General features: G+C 54.7%; 1 protein-coding gene across 1 annotated transcript; it reads left to right on the plus strand.

Moving 5' to 3' along the window:
* Positions 1–2,812: 2,812 nt before the first annotated feature.
* Positions 2,813–24,565, plus strand: HSD11B2 (hydroxysteroid 11-beta dehydrogenase 2). Its single transcript, XM_062500274.1, has 8 exons — positions 2,813–2,828; positions 3,907–4,010; positions 4,074–4,239; positions 7,840–8,406; positions 22,335–22,547; positions 22,821–23,006; positions 23,588–23,725; positions 24,204–24,565. Exons 1-8 carry the CDS (start codon positions 2,813–2,815, stop codon positions 24,563–24,565), a joined length of 1,752 nt encoding a protein of 583 aa, XP_062356258.1.
* Positions 24,566–24,822: the final 257 nt, after the last annotated feature.

The raw sequence follows: 24,822 nt of genomic DNA on the forward strand, positions 1-24,822 counted from the left end.
ATGGCAATAAAATGATGTGATATGCTGCCAGCGTCTCTTGTTCCTGTACCTGAGAGGCCAAATTATATGATACTCCCTCCCTGGCCAAGCCAGTATCCCTTCTCCTGCATCTCCAACCCTGCTGCCTGGGCCAAGCACTCAGCCAGCCCTGTGGTTTGTATGCACCATTGTTCCTCTGGGGACAGCACGATCCCCTCTGTACTGGGATGGCTGGGGAACTTTTCCAGAATTGGCAAGGACTTCTGCCAGCCTCAAGGCTGCACGCTCAAGGACAGGACCAGCAGCTCGAGCACAAGGCCACAGCACTGTAAAATTGTCTCACACCTCACCTCTCCTTTACAAACCTCTCCTGGGGGGTTTAGGCAGACCCAGACCTGGTTCAGAGACAGGGTGGTTGTTCCCTTCTAGGAGCAGGTCCAAGGGACAGCAGCCATGTGTCCCCCAGTTGCAAGCCTCAGAAATACTTGTACTTGGCAAAGACGGGCTGCCTGTTCCTGTAAATGCATCAAGGACAACATCCATCTGTCCCCATGGGAGCCTGGGAAATTCTCCTGCCACCTCCTGTCCCAGTGTGGCTCATGCCATACCAGACACAGATTAAACCCCACACTGGGTGCTGACTGTGATGCTCCTCACAGTGGAGCATCTGATGAACCATTTCTGAGCATCACCCTCTGCCAGCTGTGGTGCTTTGGGCACTGTCACCTGTGGTAGAGGCATTTGGGAATGGTGTCATGTCATCCATCATGACAGCTCCACCTCGGCGCTGCCCTGGCGCTGCCTCCAGCCCTGAATCCCGCACAGCAGGTCTCTGGCTTTCAAGGAATGAAGAAAAACTCCACCAGGCAGGACAGCTTTTTCCTCCTGGCTATCTCTGGCCAGGGTTGTTCTCCCATGAGGCTGGACATGCCAGGCTGCTCCAGCTTGCAGTGTGTCCAAGATCTTCCTGAGTGGCCCTGAAAGCAGTAAGATACCACACTGAGAGCTGCAAGTGTCCCAGAAATGCCTCAAGATACAGTCTGGCTTTCCTGCCTTCTGGGTGCTTGACTTGGGGCTGTAAAGACAGGACAAAGAGTTTATGATAGGCAACAATGAGCCACAGGAGGAAGGAGAAAGGGGTGAGAAAGCATCTTGACCTCCTGCACCTATTCCAGGTACCTAAAATGACATTACATATATGACAACCCCAGGATTGTTACTGCTGAGGGCTTGCTGGGGGAAACTGAGGCAGTGTTCACAAGAATGTGTTCGGGTTTTTCCACCTTTTTTTTTTCAGCCTTGGTGTTATTTCCAGGATTCCCAGCCCAGCCCTGGACACACGCTGCCCTTGAGCGGCGCCTGAAGTGCTTGGCTTGGCCACAGCACAAGTGATGTATGCCAAAAATACTACTGGCAGGAATGACCCCTGGGAAGGAGAGGGGGTGGAAGGATGCTGGAGGGGGATTGGGCAGTTAGATGAGGCTTGGTGGGGACTTGGAGCACGTGTGGCTTCAGGCAGCATCAACAGAGATGGGGTTGGGGTGCTGCACCCCCAGTGGACTTCTCGAGGTGGGATGAAGTGATTCTTCCAGGGCACTCCATGGTACCCAACACCTCCATTCCTTCCTCCGTCTCCATCCCTGCGTGGCTCATGCCCACTCCAGCCCGGACCACGAGCGGTGTCTTGCTGCCACGAGGGGGCATGGTGGCCACACGCACGACGAGGCCACCCTAAAGGATGCCTCATGTCCTGAAAGGACGCCCCGTGTTCCGCGTTCTTCAGGGACTCGCCGCTGGCCTTCAGTTTGTTGTTCCCCCCTGCCTGGCACCCGGCGGGGCTGCACCCTGCTCCCCCTACCCAGTAACACAGCCTGCCTGCCTCTTTCATGTCTCCTGTTGAATGACAGCCGCGTCCTTGGTCCTGGCAGTTTGTCTGGCTGGCAGGGACAGGCTCGTGTCTCCTATGATCAGCTGTGTCTCCAAGGTTTGTCCCTGGCCCCCATCCTGACCACATTCCAGCCAGTGCAGAGGAGCAGGTGACAGCAGGAATGAGCCTGACTCCACTTTATGTTACATTTACGCTCTTCTGTAGCTTCCACCCTTACTGTGATAGATGTTCCCTGCCTTCTCCATTCCATCTTTTCCATGGGACTGCCCCAACACAGGGTCCTGTTTGCTGCCACACTCTGAGGTTCGCTCCAGCTTCATAATACATGGGCATGCCCCCCACTGCCACCCCCACGCTCAGGTGAGGCATTGCCTGTGGTCCTGGCCTCATGGTTGCCATTAAGCCCCACCACCTTGTGTGGGAAGCACAATTCCCATCACTGACAGTATAACCTCTCTTCTCTTCCCAAGTCAGAACCATCTCAAGCACTTCTTGCAAATACTGGTGCACCCTGGCCACCTTCCAGAAGCACTGTGATCATCTACCCCCTCCCCCCCCCCCCCCCCCCCGAATTCCTCCTCCTGCCTCAGCTGGAGGACACCTACTCCACTTCCTGGTCTCAACCCTCTTAAGCAACATCAGGCTGACAACATGCTCCATTCTGCAACCATCTTCCCCAGCAGGATGGAGGCGTGGGATGGGAACCAGGTCACAGCTGCTGTGACCTACTGCCCTCTTCCCTAGGAGCAGAGGGAGCAGGATGTCACCTGGAGAGCTGCCCAGTCAGCTTCCCCTGGCATCTGTCCTGTGGCCAAGGGGGAGATTCATTTCCCCTGTCCTCATCACCCCAGTGCTGAGATACAGACTTTGTCATGGGCATGGAAGAGATGGGAGATGGGAGGTTGATGTTGGGCTGGCATAGCAAGCCTGGCATGTGTACCACACATGACCCAGGAGAACAGTAAGTATTAGTGGAGATGGAATCACTTTGGAGTACCACTGTGTCATAGCCACACTGAAGGAGTAAGGTCCCTGCAGCCCAAAATCAGCTCTGGTTGGGTGGGGAACCGTGGCGCAGAAAGCCTGGCTGGCAAAGGCTGTGCAAGCACAGTGACACAAGGTCCTCACCAAGGCAGAAGGTGAAACCTCCCAAAGCCATGAATGTGTCCAGAAACGGAGCTGTCTTTTGTAAATACCTGGGGATCATGGGTGACCTGAAAAAAACAAGTCAGAGGTAGGAATATTCTGAAGATAAAGGGCTTTGGAAAGAGCCAGACCCAGGGTCAGCACTTAGCTGGATGCTCCACACTGCTAGCAAGGCTATCCTGGGGAGCAGCCCTGGTACTCTGCAAATGAGCTGCTCCAGCCACAGCACCCCAGGAGCAAGGAGATCCTGTCCAGCTGCTGGGGAGATGTTTGTGCTGTGCCCACCATCCAACTGAGGTGTGTGGAAACCCCCTAAAGATGGAGGATCAAAGCTTTGGTCTCAGGCTGATTCCACCAATATAGCATCAGATGCAGTAGACAAGGGGCACCAGTGATCACCTGTGATTTACAGCTTCAAATATAAGGAAAGACCAAAAAAAGTCCTTTGTCAGTTAAGCTGGAAACAGGGAATGGAAAATGCTGGTGAAGAAGAGGAAGAAAATCCCAGAACAAAGAGTGAAGGTGGCTCCATGGAGGCTGTGCCTGAGGTTGGCTGTGCCATGGGGAAGTGCCTCCAGGCTGGGCTCTTTTAGACTTGGTTTCCCATGCCTTAGGTTTGGGACAGGATCACAGGGATGTTGTTGGGCGCAGAAAAGGTTTCCTGGAGCTCAACCTGACTTAGCTGAATCACAGCCATGCATGAATCTGTGCTCCCCAGAGAAGAATGCCACAGTAAGAGAGTTCCCATTACAGTAGCAAAGTTCAACCAGAATCAAGACAAATGCACAAGTTCAGTAGTAGGACACAAATATTTGGTGCCAGGAGTAATCAATCACTGTCCTCTGCAAGATGCTTTGGGGCAAAATGAGAGTTAATTCCTGGTGGTGCAACAGCCTTTGTCACCCCTGAACTGTCTCCAGCCCCAGATGCCAATGGGCTCCACACCTTCACCATGAAAGATGAACCCCTGTCCATTCAAGGGCTCTTTGAGGACATTGTGTGGGAGACAAGGAGCCCCCTGAGCTTTAGTGCAGTATCCCCTATCCCATGTGTTTGACAGGCCAGGTTGGGTACCCAGCCCTCAAGTGACATTGAAGGAGGCTTCAGCCCCATGGTCCCCTCTCCTGAGACAACTGCTCCCAGGGAAAGACTGTACCTCATGGTATGTGTGAGGAAGCAAGAGCTGGCACAAATATCCATCAGCACTGAACAGGCAAAAGTGGCCTGTAAGGTGCTTGTCTGGGTGGTGTTTCCTGAGGAGATAATAGCCCTGGAAGAAGGATTTGCTGTTTTGAAGAAGATTAAGTACCTGTGGCAGCAGCAGTGTGGATGAATCACAACCCTCATGGGCTTAGAGCCCCTGGAAATGGCTTATGGCACTTTGAAAACAATGTCATGAATCTTCTGTAGATCAGATTAGGGAGTGGAACAATTATCTCAAAACCTGTTAGTCATGGGAGGCTCCAGGAGCTGGAGGAACAGCCTAGGGCAAGAGGAGCACTAGGAAGATGTGTGTGTCCCCCCTCCCAGGGACCTGCTTGAGCAGCCCCAGGAAAGGTGTGGGAGGTGGCTGTGGTTGAACCAGCCCCACTTCCCCTGTGAAAGGTGAGCTGTAATTAGCAGAACGGGTATGGAAGAGCTCAAGTAGGTCAAAAGGTAATGGGGCTATCACTGGTGTTTCCCAACAGCACGGTGAGGCTGGGAGGCACCCTCGGGGTTGGGCAATGGGCAGATGAACAGGGCCAGGCATTGTCTTCAAGGGAAGACCCACCAGCCACCCTGACTGCACAGCAGCCTTTTGGGGAAAAGCTGGGCAGCAGCCAGAGACAGCAATGGTGCTGCGGGTCCAGCCCCACCACATGGGACCTGTGGTGAGAAAACCCACAGAAAGCCCTGACTGGTATGACAAAGAACACCATGGCTATCTACAAACCCATCTTGAGGTGTCCCACAAGAAGGGCATCCTGAGACCCTGTGTGAGATCTGGAAGGGATGGACAGATGCATGGATGGATGGATGGATGGATGGGACATCCAACTTGGCTCTCATGGGGTTGTGGAAATTTCACATTGCAGTTTGGGAATGGCCACATCTACCCTCTGTGAAACACTGACATGGGTACGGACTCTACATTCTGTCTGTCCCTGCAAAGCACCATATCCCTGCCCCCACTCCCTTGCATGCCCCAGCACCTTCAGATCGAACAGCACAGTGAGGGATGGTCTGTCATGGAAAACAACCGTCCTCCAACAGGATTTTTCAAACCCAGGTGAAGTGTGAAGGTGATGTGTGAAGGTGATGTGTGGTGAGGTTTAGCTGGGTCCTTTTGACAGCCCAAGTTCCCTGAGGCTCCACTTTGTGGCCACCTCTATTGTTTTCACCAGGTTCAGTAGCCCAGGGCTGCAAGCAAACAGATTCCTGTGGGAGAGCCCGCGGCCATGCTGTTGGGAGCATCCCTCCTCCTCCTCTACCTTGCCGGCTTCCCAACATTCCCTTGAGCATTTCGAACTCAGCTGGGTGACACCACCACACCCCAGCCAAACCACCCCAGCCTGTTAGACGCTGTACTTCAGCAGCCGTTGCCATCCCCACTGATGAAATGTGTTTTTCTGACAGTACCGAGGAGGCTGTTTCCAATAAGGACAGAGCAGGAATCCCTGGCACATGCCACCACCACAACAGGGCTCGGGGGGTCTGGTGAGACAGCCAGTGCTGATGGCAGCACAGCGGGCAGGGCCTGGCCTGGCTCTGCCAGGAAGGGAGAGTGGTGTTGATGATGGCACGTGAGAGCCCAGGCAGAGAGCGCCAAGAGTCAGGCCCACAGCAGGGACGCACGAAGGATCACTGAGTACTGAGACTTGGTGAAATATTAAAGCAGGTGCTTAATAAAGTGAGCCCAGCAGCAGCAATTACCCTGTGTAATTAACCTGGGAAGGAGAGGACTTTGCCCCCCAGCCAAGTGGTGCAGGGAGCTCCTGCCAGCAGCTGTTGGAGGTGGCACAGACCTGGCACCCAGCACTGGATGGCAGGGCTTCCCCAGGCTTCGCTGGGACAAGCCAGGACCTGGCCTCCCAGCATGGCTCGCCCTTCTGCAGCCCCAGAATAACACCAGGTAGGTGAGTGGCAGAGTGCTGCCTGCTTTTGGTGCTGAGAAAGGGTTTGGGATCCCCCTAGAGTCATTGGTCCCAAGTCACAGGGAGCAGCTGGGAGAGATTAACACCTCACCTGCCTGCTCTGGGCACTGAGGAACTGAGCATGGCTGGCCAAGGCACCAGGACCTGGACAGCCCAGTGCTACTATAGTGCTCCCCAGCAAGGTCTGAGAGCACCACCCTGTGCAGGGAGACCCGATCAAGGAGCGCCCCTGTGTTCCCCCTGTCCCAGTGGGTTGTGGGTGCTGGTGGCACTGGTGCTGGCTTGGGCAGCCTCCCTCCTGCTAAGCCACCCTGGATGCAATGCCACTTCCTGCCAGGAAGCTCTGCCTGGACAGGCACTGAGCCAAGCTGTGCCAGGCCAAACCAAGATGAGCTGAACTGAGTTGAACCAAGCTGAGCCGAACTGTGCTTACCTAGGTGGCACAACGTGCTGAGCTGTGCCAAACCAAGCTGAGCAGACCTGTGCTATAGGTGCCACATAACCAAGCCATACTGAACCAAGTTGAACCATGCTGCACTGAGATGAGATGAGATGAGATGAGATGAGATGAGATGAGATGAGATGAGATGAGATGAGATGAGATATGCCTACCTAGGTGGCATGATATCCTAAGCTGCACTGAGCTGAGTCATGCTGAGCCGTGCCACGCTCTGCTGAGTTAAACCGTGCCTGTTTAGGTAGCATGATGTCTCAAGATGTGCTGAGCTAAGCCAGGCCAAGCTCTGTCAAGTTCAGCTGTGCCTGCTGAGCTGTCCTGAGCTGTGCTGAATCCAGCTGAGCTGAGCCATCCTGTACATGGCATGACATCTCAAGCTGTGCTAAGCCAAGTCAAAGTGAGCTGTGTTTACCTGGGTGTCCCAAGCTATCCTGAGCTGTGCTGAACTGAGCTGAGATGAATTGCACCTATCTAGGTGGCATAATGATCTGAGCTGAGCCAAGCCGAGCTGTGCCAAGCTGAATCATGCCTACTGAGGTGCCACAATGTACTGTGTAGGGCTCAGCTCAGCTGGGCCAAGCCAAGCTGTGCCAAGATGCGTTGTACCTTAACTGGGTGGCATCATGTCCCAAGCAAGACTGAGCCATGCCGAGCCATGCCAAGCAGAGCTGAATTGTGCCTACTGAGATGGCACAATGTCTTGAGCTCAGCTGGGCTGTGCCGGGCCAAGCCAAGCCAAAATGTGACTACCTGGCACATCATCATGTCCTGGTCTATGCTGAGCTGAGCTGTGCCTCTCTAGGTGGTGTTATGTCCTCAGCCATGCTAAGCCATGCCGAGCTGAGCTATGCATATTGAGGTGGCATGGTATCCTGAGCTGAGCTGTGCCAAGCTGGACCAAGCTGAATTGTGTCTACTTAGGTGGCAAAATGTCCTGAACAGAGCTGAGCTGAGCTAAGCTAAGCTGTGCTGGACCCGAGATGAACCATGTCTACTGATCTGGCAAAATGCCCCAAGCTGTGCTGAATCTACTTGGGTGGCATCATGCCCCTAGCTGAGCTGAGCTGAGCCATGCCAAACTAAGCAACACTGAATGCACCTACCTAGGCAGCACAATATCCTGAGCGGGACTGAGCCGAGCCGAGCCGAGCCGAGCCGAGCCGAGCCGAGCCGAGCCGAGCCGAGCCGAGCCTTTCCTACCCAGGCAGCACGATGTCCCGAGCCGTGCCGCACAGTACCGCGCCAAGCCGTGCCGAGCCGAGCCGTGCCGAGCCGAGCTGTGGGTACCAAGGTGCTCTGCCTTCCGCCCTCCCCGGCCGCCGGTGCCGGTGCTGCTGTCGATGCCCCGGCGGTTCCCGGTGCCCCGGCGCTCCCGTCCCGCCCGTCTCCCATTGGCGGCGGCCGGTCCCGCCCCGCCCCGCTCCCCCGCCGGGCGGCTATAAACGGGCGCGGCGGGGCGGGCGAGCGGCAGCGGCGGGGCCGTGCCGGGCCCGGGATCGGGACCGGGATGGAGCCGGGGCTGGAGCGCTGGGCGCACGGCGCGCTGTGGGCGGCGCTGGCCGGCAGCCTGGCGCTGCGGGCGGCGCGGCGGGCGCCGGGGCCGGGCCGGGGGCTGGGGCCGCCGCTGGGCCGGGGGCTGGTGCTGCCGCTGGCGCTGCTGGCCGCGCTGCAGAGCCTGTGCCGCGCCTGGCTGCCGCTGCCCCTGGGGCTGGCCCTGGCCGCGGCCGCCGCCGGGCTGCTGCTGTGGCGGGCGGCGCCCCGCGGGCTGCTCCCGGTGGCGGGCAGAGCCGTCCTTGTCACAGGTGAGTGCGGGGACACGGCCTCGACGCCCCGACGGCACCGCCTGGGCTCGGCGGGGAGCGGAGTGGGGTGTCCCACAGGCACCAGGATGCTGCTGTCAGTGGGGTCCCGCTGGGGACGAACCACGGCTGCCAGCGCATCCCTCATCCTCTTCCAAGTCCAAGCAGAACCGGCCAGGCTGTATCTGCCCCGCGAAGCAGGGAGTTGCAACGGCCCCTCGAGTGTTAATCACTAGTTGCAGCACGATGCCGAGAGCTGCTTTCTCTGGAAGCCCCGAGATTAGATGGGGCAGAGCTGGAATGCTGGCTTGGAGTCCCGTCGGCTGGCCCAAGGGCTTCCCTCTCCTCTCCTTCCCTTGCTCCCCTCTGGAGTTGTACTTGTTCTTAGAAAGGTTCTCATAGTATCTCTAGAGGCTTCAACAGAGCAGGCTGTCCAGTGCTGAGCATCACTGCTTCATCCAGAGCTCCATCTGGGAAGCTGCTGGTGACAAGGTCCTCCTCTGTGTGGGTATCCTTGGGAAATGCTGCCCAGCTGCTGCCTGCCTCCTCTTTGGGCTGCCTGGTCTTGAGCTCCTTAGAGAATGTGCTGTGCTCCCAAGTTTTGCACAGCTCTGGCTTGCGGGCTGAAGCTCTTTAGGCTATCTTGGTATATGCATAGTTTCTCACTCCTTCCTCCTGGCAGTGGAACAGAAGGATGAGAGCCAGGCTCAGCAGTGCTTTGCTGTGAGGCGATGGTAGTGGAGGGATGAGGAGGAAGTGCTGAAGCTGGGGTGGTTTTTGCTCCAGGTGTTCCTGGAAGGTTGTGCTAGCTCCGCATGGATGCAGAGGGGATGGAATCTTCTGGGCATGACCTTGGCAGTGCTCTCAAGGACAGGAGCCTGCATCCTGGTGGGGGTGTCTGAGCTGGGCTTGGGGGTGCTGAAGCTGAAGAAGGTAGTTTGCTTGTTTCCTAGAAAATTAAGGCAAGACCTGGTCCCCCTTCCAGCTTGAAGAGTTCTGTGGCACCAGTGGAAAGTGCAGGGAATCCTCTCTGGAGGAGGAAGATCAGAGGAGCAAGGCAGTGGATAAATGAATGATTCAACTGAGTGAAGGTCAAAGCTGCAGCAGGGTAGGGCTGCCTGGGGAGGATGTCTGACAGCCATGCACTCACAGGTGCCCTGTGGCACACTAGCTCTGGCAGCCCTGGCTCTCTGGCATTGCCTGTATAATTAGTGAGTCAGTGACTGGAACAAGGTGTTCTTGCCCCAGTGAGTTGAGGTGGCACCTCTGCAGCTCTGATGTGTTTGCTCTTGGCTGTAAATACTTTGTGGTTTTACAGGTTCGAGGCGCAGCCCACGGTGCGGGATCGGCGTTTCCGTACTGCTGCTCCTGCAAGTGCCTGCCAAGGGGCAGATGCGAGGGCTGCTCTGCTGGGGATGGCATCCCTCACTTGAGTATTTGCATAGTAATTAGCCTGATTCTTTTACGGATTAATTCCAGGCAACTAGGTATTGAGTAGGTGCTGTGTCTCTTGGAAGGATCAACTCTGGGAGAAAGGCAGCCTGACCTTCCTCCTCTTGCCAATGGGAAGCAAAGCCTGGCAGACTGAGCAGCATGGGCATGGATGACTGTCAATGCCAGGCCTCATTGAAGGTGTGTGAGGTCAGGGACAGAACTTCTGCTATGCTGTGTGTTGTGCTGGACCTTGCAGATCAACTGAGAAATGGAACAAAGTCCCCTCCCTATGGAGCAGTGCAGGTCTCAGCCTGAAAATCTATGGGCATCATTTCCATGTATGCACACCTTGGCCTCTGTCTTAATCGTGCATCAGGTTCAGTGATGCTTATCTGGGGCAAGTCAAGGTGGCTGCAGTGCTGTTCTGTCTTCCAGGTGATGAGTTTCAGCTCTTCCAGCTGCCCGCTCTCCCCAGGAACAACCCTAAGTTGAGTTCTGCACGTGATGCTTCAGCCCCATGTGCTGGTCTGGTCATCAGTGGCTAAATAAAACTTAGTTATGGGAGAGATTGAAAGAAAACTAACTGTGCAGCTCAGTGGGAAAATAGCAGAGCAGCTGTAGAGCAAAGCTCCTGACCCTGTGGTAGCAGCAGGGACTGGAAAGTCGTGGTGTTTCCCATCTGTTGCAGGTTTGCATTTTGACTGTTGCATGTGGGACTGGGGTTTGGCTGGAGCAGGGATAGGCAGCTGCCTGCTGCTAGAAGGGAGGAAGGGATGCTTTCCCAAGAGACATCCCCTGGGCTAGCAAAGTAAGTGGTCACTAGCCCCTGTAGTACTGTGTTTGTCTGGGGCTATGACCTTCGGGCTTTTGTTCTGTATCCCAAAGGTCCAGCTTCTCCAGGAGCATGGCTCCAGTGGATGCAGCCTGGCTGAGGGCAGAGGGTGAGGAAAGCGTTAATCTTGTCTTCCTAGGGGATGTAACAGCTGTTTTCAGGGAGGAGGAGAATGCCCTCCTGTGCAGCCAGGGGCTGGGAGAGGTCAGCCCCAGGAGGATGGTGGGGATGAGGAGGGGAGCAGAGATCAGCTGCTTGGCCTGGGCTGGGAGGGAGACAGCAGCTTCTCCATGCCTTCCTTAGTTTGCTGTCCTGAGCCTGCCCTTGCCTTAAAGATGAGCCCACACCTGGCACAGGCTTTGGCCAAACTTGGAAAACACAGGGACCCCAACATACCTGCAGTGTGGGCAGGTTGGTATGGGCAGCTGCCTGACCAGAGCCTGATCCAGCACTGGGAAGCTGCAAGGCAGCCAGTACCTGGCATCCCTCCACCAGAGTGTGTGACAGAGCATTCCAGGGTGCTGGTGCTGCTGGCTGGCACCTGTGGGTTGGTGGTGCCAGTGGCTCACTGGGAACTGCTTGTTCTGAACATAAATGGCTGGTTTGGGTGTGCATCCCCCTTCCCAAATGTGAAACAGCACTGCTGGGTGTTCTTAGAGCCACTGGACCCCTCAGAGCTGTGTGAGCAAAGAGGAGGGGTATATCTCATACTCGTTCCCACTGGGAATTTATACAAAAAGTAGTGCAGCTGCTGTAGCCTGGGCAGGGGTGATGGTCTGAGAGCAGTCTTGGAGGGAGGTGATGAGCTGCCATTTCTTGGCCTCTCCAGATTCAGGCTGGCACTGTTTTGTGCAAGGTCGGTATTTGACTGGGTCAGTTTAGACTTGAACCTAGACTATACTTCGTTTCCTGTGGTCTTAGCAGATGCCTGTGAAATTCATTGAGTCTGTGCAAACCATCCAACACAATTGGGTGCCTGGAAGTGGTGGAGGGATGGTCAGGAGCATTCTGGCGCTCCACTGAGCAGCTGGAGAAGCCTCTTGCTGTTGTGTAGCTCTGCCATATGTGACTGTGTGGGGTGGCTCTTTGGCCAGTAGCCAATTGTCCAATTTACTGCAAATCCTTGGAAAGCACCAAATGCAAACTAGCCCATAGTCTGCCTGCCTGTAGGGCTTTGCCAAAGCAGAGGGAGGGCAGGAGCAGTGTTACAAGGTATTGGTTCATATGCTTCAGCTTGGATGGAGAGTTGAAAATACTAAATTGTTGTTCTGTCTATAATGGTGGTACCTGAATTAGCTCTTCAATAACCCCAAATGTCAGGGTGGCTGCCTGAGAGAAGCAGTTTGGGTCTCTTGAATCCTTGCTTTTCCTTGGTGCAGCCTATGAAGGAAACTAGGAGCACCTGCAGATTGGTCTGTCTTCCAGCAAATCATGTCTGTGAGCAAAATTGGTTGGTAGGTCAGGCTGCCCAGACCCAAACCTGTCCTGTCCTCCTCTCTTTCCTGGCTGCAGGAAAAATGTGGGTTTTTTTCCTGGTGAAGCATTCTTGTTACAATTGCATGCCCCATTAACAGTCTGAAATGGGTCAGAGCTTCAGATCATGCTCAAGGTTAACAGAGGCTTTGCAACTTGCAGCGCTTCAGTGTTTCCCATGGACTTCACAGATGTTGAAGCATCTGCTGGCTGCAGCAGGACTGAGTGATTCAATCCAGATGTTGGGACTCTTGCTTTCTGCCATGAAGGTAAATCACTTTCTGTGGTAAAAAAAGCAGTGTTGCTCCCGTCTGGACTTCGATGTTGTCTTAGATCTATTTTCCAGCCAAACAAAGTGACTGAGAAATGTCGGGGTCAAAGATGCAGGGCTGGCTCTGGGATAGGCATCTCTACAGCACAGCATGGCTGGAGCACCTGCACAGCACACTAGCAACCTGTGTTTGGTACTGAGCCTGCCAGCAGTCTTGCCTTGAGAAATGCTTTGTGCAAAGGTGCTGCAACTCTCCACAGGTGACTTCCACCCTGTTTCTGGAAACAGTGATCCAGAGATACCTGGGATCTTTCCCCAGACTAAGTGCAGGGGCTTGGAACTAGGTGATCTTTCTGGTCTCTGCCAAACCAAACCATTCTGTGATTCTGTAAGTGAAGGCTGAAAATCAGTTTATTCCCTGAAATTGTTCTGATTTTTCCAGAATCTATTAAAAATTAACAGCAGAGGCAGCTGGTGCCTCCAAGCTGAGGGGTGGAACAGGACCAAAATCAAACACCCAAACTCCGGCCCTGGTGTACAAGCAATTCCTGGTATACTTGAAGTAAAAAAATTGCAACATTTACCTCTAGTTATAGGGTTTGCTGCTGGCTTTTGGGAACAGAGCAGGAAAGCTGCTTTTTCTGCCTCTATTTGCAGGGCTGAAGCTCTCCCCCCGCTTTGTCAGCAGCCCTCCATGGATTTAGGATTCTTCTTTCCCACGTGAGGTTCTTCAGAAATAGATACCTACCCCTGTTCACTGCAGGCATGTGGATAAATACGCTCGGCTTTTTCTCACTTATCTATAAAATAAGCACTTTTGAAGCCTACTAATGACACAGACCTGTTGAGGTGGGAGTTTTTAGCACTGTTAACCAAAAATGATGAGCACAGCTAATTAGGAGGAAAAACACATTGAGGTTTCATACTGTGGGAGACTGGAGTTGGTAGAGAAACCCAAGCTGGCTTGATTAACCTCGGGGTTATGTGGGGACATGAGAGCAACAAAGCAAAGACTTCCCTGCCGAAATGAGATTGTCAGATGGGAACGGATGCTTTCGGAAGGAGAGAAGTGTAGGCAGTTGCTACCCTCTAGTCCAGTGAGCAGCACATTTTTAATGAGGTCTGGGATTGGGTTACCCACTGTTGAGTCTAGCTCCACTCAAGCCAGGATCTGGTTACAGAAGAGCCAGTTGCTGCTTTTACTACGGGAAGCATAGCACAGGGCTGGTGGACTTGCCCAGACGGGGTTTTCTTTGAAGGGGTTCTTCAAGGTGTTTCCACCAAATCTTTGCCTTCTCCCCATAGTCTTCTTTCAGTGCTGGTCTAAAACTCCAGCTGGAGGGGTTGTTTTTTTCCCCCAGGAGGAAAGGCTGTGGGGCTTTTGTACCTCTTCACGTCCTGATGTCTATCTTGTCATCTCAGATCTGAGGTACTGCTGTGGAGCCTCCAAGGCCAGGTGGATGGGGTTTGGAGCAGTCTGGGCTAGTGGAAGGTGTCGCTGCCCGTGGCAGGGGTGTTAGAATTGGAGGACCCTATAAAGTCCTGTCCAACCTAACTGTTCTATAATAAGATGAAAAACGTTCAAATTTTCTATGATAAGGTGGAAAAAATGCCTTCATGCTGTCAGTGCATTACTGCTGTTATAGTTCAGGACCTTTTATTTTTAACCTCCCCAGCATGTGCCTGTTACCTCTTTCCTTGCTGCCCTCAGTGTCTGTGGTATATCCAGCATCTCCCGTTCTTCTGTCTCAGCTTGTATGTGCTTGCATGTGCAGTGTATCACTTCTGCTTCCTTCTCCCCTGGAGAGCTGCCAGCCTGAGCTTTATCAGCTTCCCCCTTGGGAGCTGGCTTCCCTGTCACACATGGCACTGTCCTGGGATTTGCTGGCTCTTAAGACTGTAATCTTGAAAAGCAGTTTTTGGCTTTGCAGGCTTTGCAGCAGTGCTTCCTCTTACTGGGTGGTTGACCCTGTGGAGCCAGATGGTGAGTGACTCCCAGGCGGGCTGGGAACAGAGAGAATGGATGGGCTGGAAAGCTCAGGTACCTGCCCTGGTGTCTTCTGTGGCAGCTTTGAAAGTCTCTCAGAATCATAGAAGCTCTGAATGATTTGGGTTGGAAAATACTTTAATGACCATCTTGTTCCCCTACCCTGGGCAGGGACATCTTCTATTAGACCATGTTGCTCCAAGCCACATCCCACCTAGCCCTGAACTCTTCAAGGGATGGGGCAGCTGTAGCTTCTCTGGCTTACCAGGGCCTCACCATCCTGCTATGAGCAATCCACTGTCACAAATGTTTGTTCCTCTCTAGGGTCCTGGTTACCAGGTGGGGATAAGCTCCAACCTGGGGTATGTAGCCATCCCAGGATGAATTCTATCCCCTTTCAACTGTTGTGCTGGGCTCTGCCTAAGATGAAGGGCATGTATGGGTGCTGCCCTGGCATTGCCTGGGTCAGCACAACTATGTTCAAGCACATCAGCCTGAAGGGCCACCTTCATGTATTTTGGGGAAAATGCACCAAAGTACATTAAACATCAAACTCCTACTCTGAAGACCTGGTGAGAGCTGCAGGTGAAGAATAAGGAGGGGAGAACTTGAACTGTGTATGGAAAGAGCAGGTGGCTTGAGGTTGTCATGAGGCATAGCTCTGAGCCTGGGGGCTTAAACAGCTCCGTGTATTTCAAAAGCTGTCTTGGCAGAAGCTCAATTGGTGTTTGCTCAAGTGTTTTGCTCTGTTCCTAAAAAAAAAAAAAAAAAAAAAGTCCCCCGCTTCACATGGATCTGGAAGCTGCAAAAGAAAATAGTTGATGCAGCTGTAGAGACCATCATGATGTGGGAATGGGCAAGGCTTGCACCACTTCTGCTTGCTTGGGATTGTGGCATGTGGTGGGAGTTTACTCTTGTGACAAGGAGAGTGATGAGATGGCACCTTACAAGCAAAGAAATATCTCAATCAGCAAAATACCCCTGAACTGGTAGTGCTCCACTGAAACTGCCGTAGCCTTACTGGGGTGCTGCAATCTTAGAGGTGTTTAACATGGTGATCCCCTGGGCTTGCTCTGACCTGCTGCTTTGGTCAGCACTGTCCCAGCACAGCTTTGTTGCTGCTGGCATCACTTGTGACTGGCCCACAATGCTGTCTGGATGGCACTTCACAGCTCTCTCATGGATGACCTGTCCCACTACAGTTAGAGGTTCTCCTGGTCATGTCACGGCTGTGGTGCTTTGCTGTCCTGGCTAGAAACACCTTCCCTGAGATGTCCCTGGGTGGTGATGGTTCACAGTGGTCCATGTAGAAGAGCTTTTCTTCCCTTCAGCTGCCTATGAATGGATTAGTCCTGCCTGTAGCAGACCTTAGGCATGACCTGATGCCTTTCCTTGCTTGTTAGCACACAGGAGGGATGGATATGGGGCCCAACCCTGGAGAGCCCTTATGCAGACTAGAGGTGCCCACCAGCAGGTGCCCCAGCCATAGCTTTATTGCTACCACCTTATTCCCCAGGAGCATCTTCTGTGTCACATTCCAGACATTTCTGGCTTCTCAGCCTGGTTCCTACCTGCCCTCTCCAAGAGCCCAGGTGGATGTGTTACCAGTGCCAGCTTGCCATTGGCACTGATCTTGAATGATATGGTTGAGTTGTCTCTGGGCCATGGGCATCCTTCCCAGCAACAGCTCTTCCTGATGAATGCCTTTCAGGGCTTGTCAGCTCCTAGTTCCCAGTTCACCATGTTCCCTTTGAAGGTTATTAACCTGGCTATCACCACAGCTCTTCACAACTTCCTCTTCTCAGAGAGCCATCTATCCCACCTCAGCTCTGATGTACAGTGTATGCCAGGTGATGTCTGTGCTGCTGTCTTCTCTCACTTCCCTGCCTGCTAGAAGATCAAATTCTTGACTGTGAGAGTCTCACTGCTCCTTTTGGGGAGAGGATCTCCCCTTGGTGGAAACAGTAGCTGCCGGAAGATGCCATCCAGCCCCGGGGTGCGGTGAGCGGCTGCTTCTAAGAAATTCCTGTGCTCTCTTTCTGCGAAGTGTCACAGTGATGCTGGAGGTGGCACTTCCTCCCCTCCATGCCCCCCCCCACCCCCCCATCAGCTTGTGAGCCCAGGGTCACTGCTCACCAGAAGCAGCATCACTGCCATGCCAGGGCTGGGTAAATTCCTGGGTCACAACCTCTTTGAGCATCCCACCAGGCACTGGCCTCGCACTGTGGGCTCATCCCTATCCTGCTGTCCCAGGGCTCAAAACAAGCTCCTGCATTCATTAGCCCCACCGGTGGCAAGCTGCCAGCACCTGCTGCTCGAAGCTTTGGTGGGGGATAGGTGTCTGGATGGCTTTTAGTGATGGGGAGGGAGGGCTGTGGCCTCTGACACTTCTTTATTGCCCAGCTTCTTTTGTGCCATCTAGTCCCCAGTAGGATGCACCAGTAAAGTTCCTGAGAAATGGCCTTTAATCCTAAAGCTGTGGGTGAATTCACACTGGCCTGGGGGCTGCTCGTCATCTCCACCTAGTTGCGTATGTTGTCTAGGCAGAAAATCAGATTTCCCCCCTTCTCTTTGTTAAGTGGGAGATAACTTCCCGGGTGGAGGTGATGACTGTGAGGCCCCAGGAACATTTGGCTAATCCATTGTAATTCATACCATCTGGCATGAATGTCTCCAGCACAGGGAGGGGTAGGTCACCCATGTACCTATCCCCCTTCGATGGGCAGCCTGAGCTCTGCCTTCTGTCATGGGTCTCCTTGTGGGGCTGAGGGTTTGTCTGACCCCTGCTCTGACCCATAGGATCTGTTGGAGGCATGTGTCTATCCTGGCTGTGGGAGACATTAGCAATCTCCCTCCAGCTGCCTGTGCCGACTGTGTCACGGAGGGGGGTGGTCCTAGGGGAGCAGGGGCAGCATGTGTGTCCCGTCCCCCCCCCCCGCCTTGGCTCAGGTCCTGCTCAGGAAGGAGGCTGAGGCTTTGCAGGGATGCTTGGGTGGGGGGCTCCTGCATTATCCACTCACTAGGGATTTGGGGATGGGATTTGGGTCATCCCTAAAGGTATCTTCTGGCTTTAATTTAATTTAATTAGGCTTGTGGCTTCCTGAACCCCAGTGCTGAGGACCAGCAGCAGCATCACCAGGGCTGCTACTACCCCAGCCCCACCTGCCTGTGTCTGGGCATGAGGGCAGATCCCATGGGGAGTGGAGACATGGCATACCATGCAAGCCACTGGCTGGGGTGGTGTTTCCTGTGGGCAGTGATGACACTGGATGGGTTGGGGGGGTGTGGGTGCCCCTTCCCAGCCCCACTCCCCCAGCAGTACCTTGGGTGTGGGCAGATGGTGGCTGATGCCTGGCAGTGACAGCCCAGCTGCTGTGGGGACAGGTGTTTCTGCCTTCCTCTCCCTGTCCTGTGCCCTGCCAAGAATTTGTTCCCTTTTGCCCAGGGCTGACATCACCCCTTTATCACTCCTGGCTCCAAATGTGTGCAGCATCCGGAAGGTGTTGGCCACAGGGCCTTGCCCTGCCCACGCAGGATTTTGCTGGGTATTTTATCCCGCCTGGACCTGCACTGTGCAAGGACCTCCTCCTTGAGTTCCTTTCAGGGGACTGCCATCCCCTCTGATAGCACCATTTGGTGCCATCTTGTCCTGTGCTTCCACATCCATGAGTTGCCCATGCTCCCAGGATGGAGCTGAGACAAACAGCTGAGATGGGGTCAGTGCCTGCTCAGGCACCCAGCTGAGCCTCCCTCGGTGCTGTCCAGCTAAACCCCATACTTTCCTGGAAAAGCTGGATCCACGGTGGCAGTGAATCCTGGCAGAGCCAGAATGCCATGTTTAGCTTGGCATCCCAGGCAGGGTTTGAGCTTGAGCCTATGGAAACAATCCATTTGGCCTTGATGCCCCAGCTTCCCCCCCCCCCCCCCCCCCCGGTTGATAGTGTCCTTGAGCCTGGTGACAGCTCCATCTTGGTGAGGCCTCTTGGACAGGGTGGTGGGACACACAGCCATAAAACTCCCTGGGGAGGTGGGATTGATGTCCTGTGAGTTGGGGAGCAGCAGGGGGCAACCAGACAAGAGCCTGAAGAGCTGATGGAGGTGGAGGGGGTGACATGCTTCTCAGTGCCCAGCTCAGCGAGTAAGGTCCCAGTTGGTGGAAGATGGAGCATCCTCCAGCTGCCTTGTTGCCAGGTGCCTGGGGCCAACCCCTAGGGCTGCTGGCTGATCACACTGCTAAGGTGACCGTGGGGGAGCTGATCCATCACAGGGGTGCTCAGCCCTGGGGCAACCCCTCTTCAGCTTCCACACCAGGGTCCTCAGCTGGGGTGGCTATGGAGGGACCAGATCCTGGAGGAGGAGCTGCCACTGTATCCACCAGGCTCTGGGCAGTTTTGCAGCCACGTGGGAATTCTTCAGCCAAGCTCTGCTTTTCATTGCTTAGGCTTTTGTTGGTCCTCACCTGTTGTGCATGGTTCAGGGATGAGGATGCAGAGATTGTGAGAATTCACAGCTCATGGCTTGGTGATGAAGATGCTTGGCTTGTAGCTCAGGGTTTAAGATACCCAGCTTTCAGTTCCACAGCTCTAGAATGAGGCTGCACAGCTCATGGCTTGTGGATGAGGAGGACTTGCAGCTTGCATCTTGGGGTGGGAAGTCACTCCTAGGTTGTGTTGGGGTGAGCACTGCAGGCCTGTGCCACCAGCCCTCCATCATGTACCATGCCAGTCGTGGGGCCAGGGGCATGCACATGGTTGTGGTTCAGCAGCTCTGGAGTTGCAGCTGTGTTTATTGACCCTCTCGGCTCCAATCAGAAAACTGAAGCACTAATTTTGAGCATGTCTGTGTGTGGTTGCCTTGACGCTGGTGCAGGAGAGCAGGGTGAATACCTGAGACAGCAAAATGTCAGAGCGTGCCATGCCTGACTCACCTGAGAGAAATGTGTCCACGCGAAACCGGGACTGCAGCTTCAGCCGGCTCCTGGCAGCGAGGAAGCACGAGCGGTGCAAGCTGGCTGGGAGCTGCCCAACTGGCACAGCTCAGCCCCAGTGGTGGCTCTGCTGTCACCGATGAAGAGCAACTCTGGACAATGGATGCAAGATGCTGTGGGTGAGTCCTCTGCCCTCCCTGAGTGGGTGGGAGAGCACTCCTTATGGCAATGCTGGAGGCCGAACCTTTTTGCTTGCTCAAGATAAGTGAAGTTGGGGCTTGTCATGCCAAAATTCTAGTGGAGGCTTGCGTCTCTCACTCTTTGAGGAGCCACTGAAGTGTCTGGAGCTTCTGCAAAGTCCTCAGGAATTGCTGCTGACCCGCTGCTCTGGAAAACGGCTGTCCGGCCCCTGGTGCAGGAGTTTGTCCCGGCTTGCTGAGCCTGTGGAGGGCTGCTGGACTTTGCAGCCTGGACTCGGGCTTTGCTCTGCTCCTGCTGCAGCAAAAGCCTCTATCTGCTGCCCCAGGGTCCATGGGGATGCAATGGGGGGCTTCAAGGTACCTGCTCTCCTCTGCTGCGCTCCCAATGCTGTGCTTGATCTGACCACGTCCCTCCCTCCAGCACAACTGTGAAACCAGTTGGCAAGCTGGGAGCTGGGGCGGGGGGAACTGGCGCCGGCATCTCCTCGTGATGCAGCATCCTGGGAGGGCGGCGAGCCCAGCGCCAGCCTTGCTGGGGCTGCACAGACTGGACGGCTCCAGCACTCCCGGCGGGGCTGGGCCAGCGGCAATGGCTCCTGCGCCAGCTCCAGCGTGGCCAGCAGTTCATGTGCTGGTGGCCATGGGGAGTGAACAGGGTCCTGGGCAAGCTGCCATGCTTTGGGGCCACGTGTTATGGGCCCAGGGGGTTCATTGTCCCTCCCTGCACTCTTGGCCATGCCTGAGCACAGCGGATGGGAAGCTGAGCAGCGGCGGAGACCTTAAATAACACCAGAGCATCCTCACCCTCCTGGCCCTGGGCCTCCTGCCAGCCTCCCAGGAGTTTTTTTTTTGGGTTTGTTTTTTTTTTTTTTTTTTTTTTTGTTTTTTTTTTTTTTTTTTTTTTCTTTAATGTGTGTGAATAAATTAGAACTTCCGAAACAAATCTTCGGACTGCACTGCTCCTCTAAGGCAGAACAAACCCTGCCTGACTTGGACAGCATGTGACCATGTTTGCTCCCTCCTTGCCAGATTTGCCCATAAGAAGCCAGCAAACCTGGCTCTGTTTTTTGGGATGTTTCCCAGGGTTTTGAGTTACATGGTGATAGGAAGCTTCATGTTTGGACTGGAAGCTTTTCTTGCCAGCTACATGGGAGCAGTGCAGGTAACCCTCTTGTCAGCTGTGTCATGGTGAAGCTGTGGCCACAAGCACTTTTATTTTTAAACCTTATCTTTATTGCAGTTTTCTCCAGCACTGCTTTGAAAGGCGAAATGCACCTTATCTGTTTGTCTGCTGGCAGCATGTACTGCTCCTGGGGAGGGGAGAGGTGGATGTGCTGTGTCGGCAGCACCTTCAGCATGCCCTGCGGACTAGGGTGCTGGGGGTGATGCTGGGGCAATGCCAGGGATAATGCTGGGGTGATGCTGAGCCAGCCTGGCAAACATCCATGATGAGTGTTGGGTGTTGTGTGAGAAAGGGAGGTCCCTGCAGTCCCTTCCTGCCAGCTGAGCACCTCTGGGCTGTGTTATCACTCTGGCCTCTGGCCAGGGGTTTAATTACAGGTTTCTGATGCAGCAATAGAGTGAAACTGAGCTGGGGACTGGGACAGATATGCTGAACTGAAGCTTAGCTGGTACCTCAAGAGCTGTAAGTGCCTGATCCTAGCCTGGGGGTATGGAAGAGTGAGGCAGCCAGTCCCTGTGCCCCCTGCACCCCGCAAAGGCTGGTGGCAGGATGCTGAATCTCATGGGGTGACAGTCCTCCGGGCCACCGATGTGTCAGTCCTGGGATGGCTCCAGGTGCCACACAGGATCAGTTTTCAGGGATGTCCTCAGGAGCACCCAAAGGTGATGGGCCGGAGAGTGCAGGGCCATGGGGTTGCCCCTGCAGCACTCCCCTGTTAATGGTTAATGTGACTGGGCAGTGGTTGTGGCACAGACTCCCCGAGCTATCAGTGCTGCCATCGGCCCCGGGAACAGCCTGTACCTTGCTGCTGCTGTTTGTTTGCATCCTGGCTGCTCCACCCTGGCTATTGGCCTTGTCACCACTCTGCAACAGCCAGCTCCTGCCTAGGCTGTCCCCCAGCCACCCCCATGGTGGCTCTGCAGGTGACAGTGTCACCTGTGGTACCCTGTGTGTTTGAGCTGAGATGGAGAAGATGAGGCTGAGACCAGGCACGGAGCACCAGTACTCTCCTGCGTGGTTCATCCTGTTTGGGTGCTCCCTTGAAGGATGCAGGGTAGCAGGAGCAGATACAAATCCTGTTTTTCCTTTTTAATCTCCTCATGTCCCGCCAGGCTAGGGGGTCCTATGCCTCTTGACCACTTTCTGGCATGCAAAAAGCATTTGGCAAAAAGTCTTCCACGGAGCATTATGCCAGCTCTCGATGGTATTTGATGGAGATTTTTAGAGGCTATTTTGAGTGTTGATGGCCCTGCATTGCAGCAGGGCTCTGGGCTGCTCTGGTGCATAACTGGTGCTTGCAGGTTTACCTTCACCTTAAATCAGGGAGGTGCTCAGGGCGATCGGGTTGCAGATAAGTTGTTTTCTTCCTCCCGAAAGAGAGAGCATACAGCAGCTCCATGACCTGCGAATGCCCTTGGGCAAGGTCACATCCTGCTGAGTCAGGAGCTACAGCGGAGTTTGGAGCCGAGGTGGTCCTCAGGCAAGGAAAACTCATGCTGGGGTGGATGTTTAGTTCCTGAGGTTGGTTCCTGGTGACAGAGAGTTAGAGCTAGGGGATCTTTGGGGGCTGAGGACAGACAATGGCTGTCACTGGCCAACGCAAGGCTCTTCCCGTCTCTTTCAGGATGTGACTCAGGCTTTGGGCAGGCGACAGCCCAGCACTTGGACATCATGGGCTTTCAGGTGTTTGCCAGTGTGCTGGACCTGCAGAGTCCTGGTGCCCAGGAGCTGCGCCGGAGCTGCTCACCGAGGCTGACGCTGCTGCAGATGGACCTGACCAAGACGGAGGACATCCAGCGTGTCCTGAAGCACATCCAGGCCCACACCAATAGCACAGGTAGGAGCCGCCTTTGGCAGCCCCACAGGACCCCACAAAACTCCCTGGAACCTCAGCCTGCAGCCAGCATGGTAGTGCCAAACCTCCACGTGTCCCCACAGGAGGCTGCATCCCTGCAGGGACCTGTGCCAACAGCCTTTGCCAAGCTTTCTTCTTGTCCTGGGGCACCCCGCAATTCCCTTGCAGGGCCCCCATCAGCCTGGGGAGCAGCTGGGAATCCCAGGGTGGGGATTCCCCATTCAGGTCACCTCTTTGAGTACCCCATCCCCACAGGACTCTGGGGCCTGGTGAACAACGCTGGGTTCAATGACACCATTGCTGATGCTGAGCTCTCGCCGCTGGGCAAGTTCCGTGCCTGCATGGAAGTGAACTTCTTTGGCTCCCTGGAGCTCACCAAGGGGCTGCTGCCCCTGCTCCGATCTGCCGGTGGCCGCATTGTCACCGTGAGCAGCCCTGCAGGTGAGCAGCCTCCCTCCAGAGTGGCACCCCGGCACACTCACCCTAGGCACACGGCTTGAGCATCCCCATGGTGTGGTGCAGTTCCCACCCCCAAGCACTCCAACTTTCTCAGCCACCTGGCACCAGGAACTCTAGGATGCGCTGGCAGCATTGCTAAACCCCACAGCAGCCACCAAGACATGGGGGCTGGGGACAGTCAGCCTGGTCACAGCTACCATGGGCAACCCAAGCCCAGCTCCTATGTGCCTCCATTGGGGATGACAGCCCTGGCCAGGGTAGGAAAACAAACTTCCTCTTCCCTGCCCTTATCTTTTTGCCCATTAAAATACATTAATCTTCCACTGGGGATGACAATCCCAAGCTTTAGCTGGACAGGGAGCAAAATCCATTTTCTCTTCCCTCACCACTTTTTTCCCCCATTAAAACATTAATTTGAAGCTAATTTCAGTTGTTTCCTCAGCAAAGCAAACCCTAAGCCACTTCCTTGACCAGGGGCCAGAAACACAGCCTGCCTGCCCTTTCCCCCTGCTCCTGTCTGTTCCTGCTAGAGCACCAGCTCACACGTATTTTACTCATGCCAGGTGACATGCCCTTCCCCTGCCTGGCAGCCTACGGGGCCTCGAAGGCAGCCCTCAGCCTGCTCATGGACACCTTCCGCAGCGAGCTCCAGCCCTGGGGCATCAAAGTCAGCCTCATCCTGCCTGGCTACTATAAAACAGGTAAGAGGAGTCAGTTCCTACTCCCTGTCTGTGCCTGTGGGCAAAGGACAGGTATCCCAGGGAGGCAGAAGATGGAGCAATGCAATGAGCGGCTGGTGGTGCAAGTATGCAGTTTCTGAGCATCTCCAGCCATATGGGGATAGTGGCTATCCTATGGCTGTTGGGCTCTGGTGGATTGGAAACAGCATTAGGATCAAGTTCTGCCAGCAGAACCCGTACCACCAGGGCTGATCAAAGCAGCTCAGTCATGTTTATGGTAGCAGCATCTCTACTGCAGGCAGGGTCCAAGACACCTGGTCCAGTCTCAGGCTACCAAGAGCCACTATGGTGCTAATACTGTGCTTCCCCCATGGCAATCTTTGCCAGGGTCTCAGCTGGACCTTCCCATGAGGCTGGAAGGTAACTGGAACTGCTGGCACTCATGGCGGGGGGCTGGAAGGGGGGCCCCACACAGCTCACGGGGACTGTTTGCTTGCAGGGACAACATGTGACCCTGCCTTCTGGAACCTGCAGAAGCAGCAGCTGTTGGCCAGTCTGCCCCAGGAGCTGCTGCAGGCCTACGGCGAGGACTATGTGGAGGAGATCAACCAGCAGTTCATCCAGTTCATGAAGGTGGCAGTGGAGGACCTCAGCGCGGTAGTGAACAGCATCACCGAGGGGCTTCTGGCTGCCAACCCAGCCGTGCGCTACTACCCAGGGCAGGGCCTTGGGATCATGTATTTCATACACCGCTACCTGCCCTATTTTGTCCGAGACTTGTTCTTGAAAGGATTCTTCATCAACCCCAAGCTGCCCCGAGCGCTGCGGCGAGAGCACCACAACGACGTGAAGAAGGCCTGACCTTGGCCTTCTCCCAGGCTTTCCAGGCACACCAGCCCCTGAGCGCGTGCAAACCCAAAGGCACTGCCCTCCTGCACCGTGGGGGAAATCAGCACTAGACGTTAAAAACCAAATTTCTTTCAAAAATCAGGTAGATCTATTTTCTATTGTGCAAGAATCAACATTTTCTAGAGACCTTGGTTTTGTATTTTTTCTAACTGCATCCTCAAAGAGGCCCATCCCTGCCTGACTCAGCAGCTCTGCACCACAGGCTGGGA

This window comes from Cinclus cinclus, chromosome 11 (assembly GCF_963662255.1).
Source record: "Cinclus cinclus chromosome 11, bCinCin1.1, whole genome shotgun sequence".
In the NCBI taxonomy this organism is placed as follows: Eukaryota; Metazoa; Chordata; class Aves; order Passeriformes; family Cinclidae; genus Cinclus; species Cinclus cinclus.